This window comes from Mesocricetus auratus, unplaced genomic scaffold, assembly GCF_017639785.1.
Source record: "Mesocricetus auratus isolate SY011 unplaced genomic scaffold, BCM_Maur_2.0 Super-Scaffold_100691, whole genome shotgun sequence".
NCBI lineage: Eukaryota > Metazoa > Chordata > Mammalia > Rodentia > Cricetidae > Mesocricetus > Mesocricetus auratus.
In genome coordinates, this window is record NW_024429267.1 from 45947935 (window position 1) to 45960393 (window position 12459).

Genomic DNA, 12459 nt, shown 5'->3' on the forward strand with positions numbered 1-12459 from the left:
CTGTGAGTTCGAGACCAGCCTGGTCTACCGAGTGAGTTCCAGGACAGGCTCCAAAACAACACAGAGAAACGCTGTCTCCAAAAACCAAAAAGAAAAAAGAAAAAAAGCCAACAATAACAAAAGTATAGTTGGGACAGAAGAGATGGTTCAGTGGTTAAGAGTACTTGCTGTTCTTCCAGAGGCCCTATTTGGTTCCCTGCACCCACATGATAGCTCACAACCTGTCCAGTTCCAGGGGATCTGACACCCTTTTCTGGACTCTTCGAGAAGCAGGCACACCTACGATGTATATACATTCAGGCAAAACATATACTCCATGTACATAACTCACTAAGTAAAGGAGAGTTTCATACTACCAAACATCTTCCCTTTGGCTAATCACTAGAGAAATTTATACATTTTGACTTTAGTCAAAGTTTAAGGAACAGCCACACATAGTGGTATACAACCATTAATTTCATTACTTGGAATGTTGAGGAGGATAATGCTGAGTTTAAGGTCAGCCTCAGCTATAAAATGAGACCCTGTTTCAACAAACCAAAAGATCAAGGAACTTAAATAAGCAATTAGGTGCCTGGGAATCCCAGAGAGGGTACATAAGGAAAGGAAATAAAAGTGACTGAAGGGATATCTACTACTTGGCAGTACAACAAAAGCATGGAGATTATCAAGACCAACTCAAGTCTCTCCTCCTCCAAACACAGAGATTCTATTATATGACCCTTCTGAGCTCAAACTATACCACCATAGTAGAACTCAAAGGACAACTGACTCTAGGTTCAGGACTGTTAACACCATCACCATTCCCTTTGTACCTTACTTTTAATTTATTATGTGTGTGTTACAGGGGTGTGTGTGTGTGTGTGCATATATGCAGAGGCCAGAGGAGGACACTGGGCATCTTCTATGGCTCTCTACCTTATTTATTGAGACACGATTTCTCACTGAATCTGAACCTCACTCACTAGGCTAGCTGGATTGAGCTTCCAGTACCCTTAAGTCTTCACACCCTCAACACTAGATTATAAACACATGTTGTTTTTGTGGGTTTTGGTTTTTTGAGACAGGCTTTCTCTTTGTAGCCCTGGCTATCCTGGAACTCCCTCTATAGACCAGGCTGGCCTAAAACTCAGAGATCCACCTGCCTCTGATTCTTGAAAGGTGGGATTATAGGCTTGTACCCCTCATACACACTGTTGTTTTTTATGTAGACACTAGGGATTTAAATTCAGGTCCTCTTGATTTCACAGCAAGCACTCTTGCAGAGTAAGTCATCTCCCCAGAACTACCAAACCTCTTCATTAAGTAAAGACAAATTTAAAACATCAGCCTAAACATTAGAACAATGTACAATTAATGGATTTTTCAGAACATGACAACTTCTACTGGTTCTCAATAACACTAACATAAGTTATTTCTTTGTGGTTCATCATAAAGAAGTTTAAGTATTCTTCATAAGGAATAAAATTTAACACAAAAATTAGAATGTTACCAATAACCACAGTGTCTCCCATACTTAAAAATAATTCAAGTTCTATTAATCGGCTTTCTGGAATACTTAAGCTTCTTCAAACATGCATGGAATGACTGCTGAGACATCTAAGAGTATGCATTTTCTGATCAGAACACATTCAGTGCTGTCCTTGAATATTGTCATGAGGATCATCTTACCCTTAAAGTCAAGTAGATCTAGAGTAACCTACCACACTATAGTTCTTATATCTATATTTTATAATCTAATCAAGAAACAGTTCTATCAATATAAAACAGCAGTAGTGGCAAGAGTGGTAACCCATGCCTTTTATCTCTGTGAGTTCAAGAACACAATAGTCTACATATAGCAAGTTCCAGGCCAGCCAGGGCTACATAATGAGACCCTATCTCAAAACAAAGAACAGCAGTTATAGAAATCATTTTACCAGCACTCGGGAGGCAGAGGCAGGCGGATCCCTGTGAGTTCGAGACCAGGCTGGACCGACAGCCTCCAAAACAATACAGAGAAACCCTGTCTCGTAAAAACCAAAAAATAAAAAATAAAAAAAAGAAATCATTTTAAACTAATGTAAAACAATTTTATGAAGAAAAGTATTCCAAAGAGAAAAAAAATCATTTTTCTGGAATATAAAAGGTTTTATTTTGTGAGTCTCCCAAAATAGAATGCTATCTTCCTCTGATCAAAGATCTTAAAAATTAGAGGTTAATGAATTGGGCAGAGGTAGGAAGATCTCTATGATGCCAGCCTGGTCTACATATTCAGTTCTAGACAGCCAGAACTACATAGAGAGGCCCTATCTTGAAAACACAAAAACAAAAACCCAAGCACATAGGAGGCAGAGCCTAGAGATCTATGTGTTAGAGGCCAGCTTAGTCTACAAAGTGAGTTCTAGGCCCAACATGGCCACAAGTGAGATAGAACACATACATCACTCACACACACACACACACACACACACACACCCCTCATACACACACACATATATACACCTCTTTTTCCTCTCTCTCTCTCTCTCCCTCCCCTTCCCCCCTTAAAAAACATTATATAAGAGCTAGGTGCGGTAGATGCCTGTAACTCAAGCAATCACTGTAGCAGCTGAGACAAAGAATCATTCAAGGCCAGTCTAACCTACATAGAAAGATCCTGTGTCAAAACAAAAACAAGCCAGGCAGGGGTGGCCCATGCCTTTATAATCCTAGCATTTGGGATGTAAAGTCAGTTGGATCTCTGAATTTCAGGCTCTCCTGCGCTACAGAGTAAGTTCACAGAGCACAGAGAGACCTGTCTCAAAAACAAAACAAGCCAGGCGGTGGTGGCGCACGCCTTTAATCCCAGCACTCGGGAGGCAGAGGCAGGCGGATCTCTATGAGTTCCAGGTCAGCCTGGTCTACAAGAGCTAGTTCCAGGACAGCCTCCAAAACAATACAGAGAAACCCTGTCTCGAAAAACAAAACAAAACAAAACAAACCCAACAACCAAAAAATAGTTCTTAAAATTTGGGAAGGGGAAATTGTACAGAGAGCCAAATCTATCTAATGTTGCTCTGTGTGTGTGTGTTTTTAATTTGTTTTTATTTCATGTGCATTGGTGTTTTTGCCTGTGTGTATGTCTGTATGACGGTGTCAGATCCCCTGGAACATAAGTTACAGTTGTGAGCTGCCATGTGAGTGCTGGGAATTGGATCCTGGTCCTCTGGAAGAGCAGCCAGTGTTCATATCCACTAAGCCGTCTCCCCAGTCCTAAAGTTTTTGAATGATTACCTAAACTGTCTTAATTCTAAAAGAAATAGCCTGACATAAAAAATAGTTATCCATAAGAAGATAAATAGTAACCTAATTTTTTTTGTTTTTTTTTTCAAGACAAGGTTTCTCGGTATTGTTTTGGAGGCTGTCCTGGAACTCCCTCTGTAGACCAGGCTGGCCTCTAACTCAGAGACCCGCTGGCCTCTGCCTCCTGAGTGCTGGGATTAAAGGTGTGCGCCACCAATGCCCAGCTCTAAATATCTTTTAAATGTTACATATAAGCACTAATTTAGACTGGAATTTAGCAAATTTTTTATTTTATTTATTTATTTGTTTGGGGAGGGGATTATTTTGGAAACAGGGTCTCTCTACACAGCCTTGATGTTCTGGAACTCATTTACATAGACCAGGCTTGCCTCAGACCCACAGAGATTCATCTGTTTACACCTCCCAAGAGCTGGTGTTTAGGTGTATGCCACCATGCATGCATGAACAAACTTAACATAAAAAGCCAGGTAGGTAGTAAATGTTTGGGGGCTTTATAGAGTATACAGTAGCTACCACAACCATTCAACTATAACTGCAATATGAAAGCAACCACACACATTTGTAAACAAATGAGCATGGCTATGTCCTGATAAAAGTTACTTGTAGTGGTAGACTGATGGCTTAGTGGTTGCCAGCACCCACATGGCAGCTGACAACTGCCTGTAACTCCAGTTCCTGATGTGGGATGTCCTTCGGAATATGTGTTGCTGGTAAGTCACTGCCATGTGATGATACAGAGATTACTAGAAATGGGTTAATTTATATGTGAGAGCTAGTTAGTAATATTCCTGAGCCATTGGACAAACAATTATAATTAATATTAAGTCTTAGAGTGGTTATTTGGGAACTGGTGGGTAGGATAAGAAACCTCCAACTATAAGTTCCAAGGGATCTGATGCTCTCTTCTGACCACTGTGGGCACCAGGCACTCATATGGTACACATACATACATGTGAGTAACACACACATAAAATAAAATAGATTATGTATATTTATTTATTTTTATTTTGTGTACATTGGTGTTTTGCCTGCATGTATGTCTATGGGAAGGTGTCAGACACTCTGGAATTGGAGTTACAGTTTTGAGCTGCCATGAGGGTTCTTGGAATCGTGTATGGATCCTCGAGAGACCACTCAGTGCTCTTAACCGCTGAGCCATCTCTCCAGTCCCTAATTATATATTTTTATAAAAAGTTTATTCTCAGTACTTTGAGAGGTTGAGATTAGAAAATTGCTACTTTAAGATCAATATGGATCACCTGAAGAGACAGGGTCCTAGCATCCTACAAACACAAGTAACACCAGCTCTGAGGGTTCTGTCACCCCCTCCTGGTTTCCACACACACTCACACAGGCACACATACACATAAATATACACTAAGTATTTTTAAAAGTATTCTCTGTAAGTCCAAAGCACAATCCATTTATAACTAAAATGCTACACCTTTTCTACTCTTTCTACCCAATAACCCCTAAAATTGGCATTCGTGTAGCTTAGAAAAGCTATCAATGTCAATAGCAACATAAAGCTCTAGAGTCTAGACAGAAATGAGTGAAATTAATAGAGCGTTCAGGATTCTATTTTTTATGTAGATAAATGTGTCTATATATCATTGTGTGCAGTGCTCTGAGAGTTCAGAACAGGAAGTGGGATCCCTGAGAGCTGGAGTTACAGGAGTTGAAAGCCCCCTGATGTGAGTTCTGGGAACCAAACTTGGATCTTCTGGAAGAATAGCAAATGCTCTTTAACTGATGAGCCACCCTTCCACTCCCATAATGGAGCTTTCATAAACACTTAAGTACAACACATTTTGCAAGATGTATAAGTATACATTGCTTTGCTAAAAAAGATAAAAGAATTAACAAATATGAAGAAAGCAAGAGTGATGGTGCATACCAGCAATCCCAGCTATTCAGAAAGCTAGGACAGAAAGACCAGAAGTTCAAGGACAGCTCAGGACACAATGCAAACTTATCTCAAAAGTAAGTAAATAAGTCTGACGTTGGTGGCACACACCTTTAATCCCAGCACACAGGAGGCAGAGGCAGGTGGATCTCTGTGAGTTCAAGGCCAGCCAGGTCTACAGAGTGAGTTCCAGGACAGCCTCCAAAGCTACAGAGAAACCCTGACTCCAAAAACCAAAAAAAAAAAGAAAAGAAAAGAAAAAAGTAAATAATCTCACACCCATGACTTCAGTGTCAGTCTGGGCAATGTAGTGCATTCAGGCCACTAGAACTAGAGTGACACATTGTCTCAAAAACCCAAAACAGATAAGTGAATAAATGATTCTGACATATTTTTAATATTTGAAAAATGTTATTGGCTAGGTATGCTACCTCACACCTTTAATCCCAGCACACCGGAGGCAGAAGTAGGAGGATTTCTGTGAGTCTAAGACCAGCCTAGTCTACATAATGAGTTCTAGTATAGCCAGGACGACATACATAGAAAGATGAGAAACTCTGTCTCAAAAAACAAAAACAAAAACAAAAAAAGGTTATCAAAGGGCTAAGGCTATAATAGTTCAGGGCCAAAGTATTTGCAAGCATATAGGATGCCCTGGGTTCTAGACACAATTTCATATACAGAGGGATAAAGAGAAACAGACACATGCTGGGTATATACTCTCAATCACTTTAGAAATGACAAGAAACGCCGGGCGTTGGTGGCACACGCCTTTAATCCCAGCACTCAGGAGGCAGAGGCAGGCGGATCTCTGTGAGTTCGAGGCCAGCCTGGTCTACAAAGTGAGTTCAAGGACAGCCTCCAAAGCTACAGAGAAACTCTGTCTCAAAAAAAAAAAATGACAAGAAACTTTTAAAATATTTTCTACTTCTAAAAAACTTAGTTATTTATCACAAACAAAATATATGACTTCATGGTAGGCCAAGTTATATTATAAATACTCGAAAATTTAAATATTTAAAATTTAAGACTTACCGAAAAGGTCCTGTTCTGTTAGCCGATCGAGAATCCCCCCACATCTCTTTCTATATCAAGAAAGCTTCAATAAGTAGATCTTTTTCCTACTAAACTCTAGTATAGAGAAGTACCTGTAAAAAATAAATCACAAGTAAGTACTTTAGAATAATGAAGTATAAACTACTTAATCTTTGCTTGCTAAATTTATCAGGGACCACCTCATAAAGGATATTTTCAGAGATTACTTTCAGAAGGCAGAAACACAAGCACATACACACATTTAAAAAAATTTTTTTAAGTTTTTCGACCAAGAGTAGTGGCACACATCTTTAATCCCAGCACTCTGGAGGCAGATGCACTTAGATCTCTGTGAATTCAAGGCCAATATAGAATACAGTGAGAGCTTGTCAAAACAAACAAATAAGAGTCCAGAGCTGTGGGATGGCTCAGTGAGTAAGGTGCTTGCCTCTAAGCCGGACTACCTTTCCCAGGACCTAGAAAGTAGAAGGAAAAAATTAATTCCCACAATTTGTTCTCTGACTTTCACAAGCATGTTGTGGCATGTGTACACAGGAGAACAAATTAGCCTTTTGTTCTATGTAGCAACAAATTAACTTTTTAAAAGAGGGAACTTTTTTTTCCCAATTAAAACTGTGTTTTCTGAGCCAGAAAGCAAAGGCAGGTGGATCTTTGAATTCCATCACAGCCTGGCCTAGAGTTCCAGGACAGCCAGGGTTGTTACACCGAGAAACCGTGTGTGTGTGTGTGTGTGTGTGTGTGTGTGTGTGTGTGTGTGTGTGTGTGTGTGTGTGTGTGTGTGTGTGTGTGTTGGGGGAGGAGTTCTGATGCTCTTTGACCTTCGAGAAACCGTGTGTGTGTGTGTGTGTGTGTGTGTGTGTGTGTGTGTGTGTGTGTGTGTTGGGGGAGGAGTTCTGATGCTCTTTGACCTTCACACAACAATGTGGGATGCACACACACCAATAAACAAATACCTTAAAAAGCAGCGTTTTTCAAAATTCAAGGTCTCACAAAAAAATTGTTCTGGGGCATTGTGAACATTTTGGTGTACAGAGAATGTTTCATGTTCAGTAAGTCTTTTCCGAGCAACTTCCCCAGTACTTATTTGTCCATTACAGGAAGGAGGAGCACCTGAACATCACCCACAGTCTGTGCAGCTGACCCTACACTACTGAGCACGCTTAACCACAGTACTTATTATCCTCACCAGCAATTGCCTTCAAGACAGGCATGTAACCTAAATCAAGCTGAGAAATTATCTTCAGGACTTTTCTTGTGGCTACCGAAAGCTCTTCATGGATTTACAAGCATTTCCTAAATATGACACAACAAATAAAAGAAAAAATAATAAAGTGTACCATCATAATTAAATACTTTTGTGCACCAAAGGACACTTAATGTCAAGAGAATAAAAAAAAAATTCACACTGGGTGTGGTAGCACACACCTTTAATTCCAGCACTCAAGAGGCAGATCTCTGAGTTTGAGGCCAATCTGGACAGCCAGGGCTCTAACACACAGAGAAACCCTGTCTTTTTTGCTTTTCTTTTTCTCTCTCTCTCTCTCTTTTTTCTTTTTTTCTTTTTGTCATGGCAGGGTTTCTCTATGACTTTGGAGCCTGTCCTGGAACTAGCTCTTGTAGACCAGGCTGGTCTCAAACTCAGAGATCCGCCTGCCTCTGCCTCCTGAGTGCTGGGACTAAAGGTGTGTGCCACCACCGCCCGGCTTTTTTTTTTTTTTTTTTTTATGAAACCCTGTTTTGAAAAACAAAACATCAATTCACAAGTCATCAAAATGGCTGACATAAAGTTTTCAAGGCCTTATTCCTCCAAAGAAACATCTAAAACAAGCCATAACCATTAAGAACCTACAGGGCACATGGCGAGATGGGTCAGGGGGTAAAAGTGCTTTCACCATAAGTCCAACCACCTACATCCCATCCCTGGACACCTCTCTGGAAGGAGAAAACTGTCTCCCAAAAGTTGCTTCCTAACCTCATACACATCACATACAATAATAAAAATTCAAACAATTGGTCTGATGAGATAGATGGTTCAGAGGATAAAGGTACTTGCTACCACACCTGACTATCTGGGACTGAAATAGGGCTAAGAGAGGACTGACTCCTAAAAGTTGTCCTATATCTCCTCTTGTGTGTCACGGCATATGCATACATACAAGCCCATGCCGCTTCCCCCTCCCCCAATAAACAAAATGTAAACAGATAAAAGAAAACAAAGACACCTTTAAAGGAACATTGTTAATGTTTTATCTTTCCTTGCTCTCTTCTCTTCAACACAAGAGTAATTTTGCTCTTTAAGCAATGCAGCCCAATTCTGATCTCCTTTCCAAGAACAAATGTATTTGCAAGTTATTTTATGCATTTGTTCTTCCTTGTCAGGTGGACGGGGAGGGGTATCTGAAGGACTGATACAAAGTGCTTGTTTGTATTTCACCTAACTTAGAATTCAAACAGGAGCCCAAACCTTCAATCTCAGTACTCCGGCAGGCAGATCTCTGGGATTCTAAGCCAGCTCTGGTTCACACAGTAAGTAATCCCAGACCAGCTAGGGCAGCATAGTAAAACCCCGTCTCAAAATAACAACAATTGAGATATCGATGACAATTATTGCTGTTATTTTTATTATTATTTGCTGTGAAGATGTGGCAGGAGAGGATAGGCAGGATCGCCAGGCAGAGATAAAAACTCTGGAAGGAATCTGAGGTTCTCAGGATTCACTAGAAAGTTGTAGAACAAGATGTGGAAGGTCAGGCGGCGGTGTGCACACCTTTAATCCCAGCATTTGGGATGAAGAAGCAGGCAGATCTCTGTGAGTTCAAGACCAGCCTGGTCTACAAGAGCAAGTTGCAGGACCTCCAAAACCACACAGAGAAACCCTGTCTTGAAACTCCTGCCCCCCCCCCAAAAAAAATCTCACAAAGCCCAATAGAGCCAAGGATGGCCTTACCACCTAATCCTCTGGCCTGCACATTCCCAGAGCAGTTTACAAGCAGCTACCACCACATACAGGTAGATGATTTGGATAAAGCAACTGAGGAAAATACTCCAGCAAAGAAATCTACACAAGACACTTGGGCTGCTGAATGGTGGAGACACATCTTTAATTCCAGTACTAGGGAGACAGAGGCAGGGGAGCTCTGTGAGTTCAAGGCCAGCCTGGTCTTACAGAGCAAGTTCCAGGACAAGACACTTCAGTCAAAAATGTACAAAGCCAAACACGAATATAAAAAGCCAACAACCTCAACATCAAGATCAAAAGGTCAAGAATCTTTCAGGAACAACCAGAAATGTTGGAGGTAGAGGCTAGCCTGATCTACATACACATCAACCTCCAGAACAGTCAGAGCTACGTAATAGACCGACTCAAACTAAACAAACAAACAAACAAAAAAGCCTCCAAAACACCAAAAAGGACCTAGTATTGTAAAATATATTAAGGTAAAAATTTAAGTAAATATAGAAAAAAGTGGTTCTCTTCACAAAGTGAGAATAACTGCTTCAAGATGACCGAACAGGAGACTATTCAAAGATCTCTGGCTATAGAGGGAGTCTCTTTAGAAAAGAGTTCAAGAAAGGCGGTGGTGGCGCACATCTTTAATCCCAGCACTACTAAGACAGAGGCAGGCAGATCTCTATGAGTTGGAGGCCAGCCTGGTCTACAGAGCAAGTTCCAGGGCAGCCAGGGCGACACAGAGAAACCCTACCTCAATTAACCATCACCACCCCACCACCACCACCCCACCCCAGAAAGAAAGGAGGGAGAGAGGAAGGAAGGAAGGAAGAAGTTCAAAACTTGGTATTGTGATAAACACCTATAATCTTAGAAATAAGGCAGAGGAAGCAAGAAGATTTCAAGGCTATCCTAGGCTACATGGCAAGTCCAAACCTAGCTTGGGCTCCCCTCACCTCCACCGAAAAAGAAAGAAAACAGTTTAAAGCTGCATGCAATGGCACACATCTGTAATCCCAGCATTCAAGAAACTGAGAAAGAAGAACTGCTAGTAGTTGACAAATCCAGCCTAGACAACATATGGATATTTTAGTTAACCTTACTTAGCCTTGGAAAATGAAGGCAGGAGGAACAAGGGATCAAAGTTGAACCAGAAAGATGGCTCAGCAGGTAAATTGCTTGCCACCAAACCTAATAACCCAATTTTGATTCTGGGAAGCCACATAGTAGAAAAAAAAGCAACTGCAACAAATAGTATACATACATATAAGCAAATTTTTTTTGTTTTTATTTTTGTTTTGTTTTTCGAAACAGGGTTTCTCTGTATTGTTTTGGAGCCTGGCCTCGAACTCACAGAAATCTGCCTGCCTCTGCCTCCCAAGTGCTGGGATTAAAGACGTACACCAACAATGATGGGCCAAATAATAATTTTTAAAGTTAAAAATTCTCCTCAGTTTTATACTGAGTTCAAGGCCAACCTGACTTATATGGAATCACCTCTTAAATTTTTTTAAAAATAATAATAAAGACAAACAAACAAAAAGGCCAGGAATGGTAATGCACACCTGTAATCTCAGAGACAAGAGGCACCTGCACCTCTGTGGATTTGAAGACAGTCTATTTTACACAGTGACATCTACGACACCCAAAGCTACATAGGGAGACCCAGTCTCAAAACAAAATAAACCCAGCACTCAGGAAGAGGTAGGTGAATCTCTATAATTTGAGACTAGCCTGGTCTACACAACAAGTTCCAGATCAGGTAGGACGATACAGTAGAAATTAAAAAAAAAAAAAGAGAACGCAGTTTGTTGAAAATTTCTTCCTACTTACATTTCTTTAACAGTCAATATGTGGCTGTCCTTGTCATAAAGTAAGAACTTCTCTACAATGTTTGAATATCAAGACAATTCATTCGGTGGTAAAGGTGGTTGCCACATAAACCTGATGTCCTTCACGGACTCCATTCCTGGAATCCACAAAAAGACTATATGCCTCCTCTCCCTACTACACACACACTCAGTAAACAAACAAATAAATGCGAAGAAAGAGCATCAAAATAGGCATATCAATAAAGAGAAACTCCACTGCTTATAATAAAAAAGCTCACCATAGATTTCAACAATAGAGTTGATTGAGCAAGCAGAAGAAAGGAGCATAAAACTTGAAGACAGGACAGTATAAAATTATCAACTCACAGAAGCAGAAAGGAAAAGAATGAGTTCAAATAATCAATGAAGGATACAGACAAATGAATAAAAGATGAAGACAAATGAAGAGCATCATCAAGTAGACCAATATATGAACCAAAGGAATTCCAGAAAGAGAGGCCTGAAAATGTATCTGAGAAGATCACTTGCCTATGATACAGTAAGACCATCATTCAATCCCTAGCACCAAGAAATAATTTTTTAATTTTAACTGTTTAATTTTACTTTATTTATAAAAGACAAAGAAGCCAGGCTGGTAGCTCAGGCCTCTAATCTTGGGAAAGAGGCAGAACTATTCCAATGAATTCAAAGCCAGCCTCATTACATACTGAATTCAAGACTAGCCTAGGTTACATGTGACTATCTCACAAAAATAAAAGACAGGGCTAGAGAGATGGCTCAGCAGCCATCTCAGCAGCAGTTGATCTTCCAGAGGACCTAAATTCAATTCCCAGTACCCACATGACAGCTCCCAACTATCTGTGAACCCAGTTCCCGGGGATCAATACCCTCACACAGACATATATGCAGATAAAACATCAATGTACATAAAAACAAATAAATTAGCCAGACAGTGGTGGAGAACACCTTTAATCTCAGCATTCAGAAGGCAGGTGCAGAGGAATCTGTGAGTTCGAGGCCAGCCTGGTCTACAGAATGAGTTACAGGACAGCCAATGCTACATAGTAAAACCTAATCTTGAAAAAACAAAAAACAAAACAAAATGTAGTTTAGTAACCAAAGCAAATACAATTCCTAGGGGACAGCAAGGCAAGTCACAAGTAATGTTATCTACCATACTAACTAGTCCTAAAAATAAATGGTTCTAAACCATTATCCCCGTAAGACACAAAAACTAGTCTATCTTACACCCCACAACCATTACATTCTACACATTGCAAAGAATAAAAAGGGTCCCGTAGCAAATTTTGAAGACAACACGTGCCTATGTGAAGCAACAGTAGTGCAATCCTGGAGCTAATAGTATAAAATATCCAAATGAGAGCTATGACAGTTCAAGTAAAAAGAAAGAAATTTCACATTGGAAATTG

General features: G+C 40.2%; 1 protein-coding gene across 4 annotated transcripts in view; it reads right to left on the minus strand.

Annotated features, from left to right (window-relative positions):
- Positions 1-12459, minus strand: part of Rbm6 (RNA binding motif protein 6) — a 98123-nt gene that overhangs the window by 77615 nt on the left and 8049 nt on the right. For all 4 annotated transcript variants that reach the window (XM_040739442.1, XM_040739440.1, XM_040739441.1 and 1 more), the window contains one exon: positions 6227-6339. In XM_040739442.1, coding sequence (XP_040595376.1) covers positions 6227-6270 — 44 coding nt within the window. In that variant the 5' untranslated portion in view covers positions 6271-6339. Of the gene's footprint in view, positions 1-6226; positions 6340-12459 lie in introns of those variants that run through there.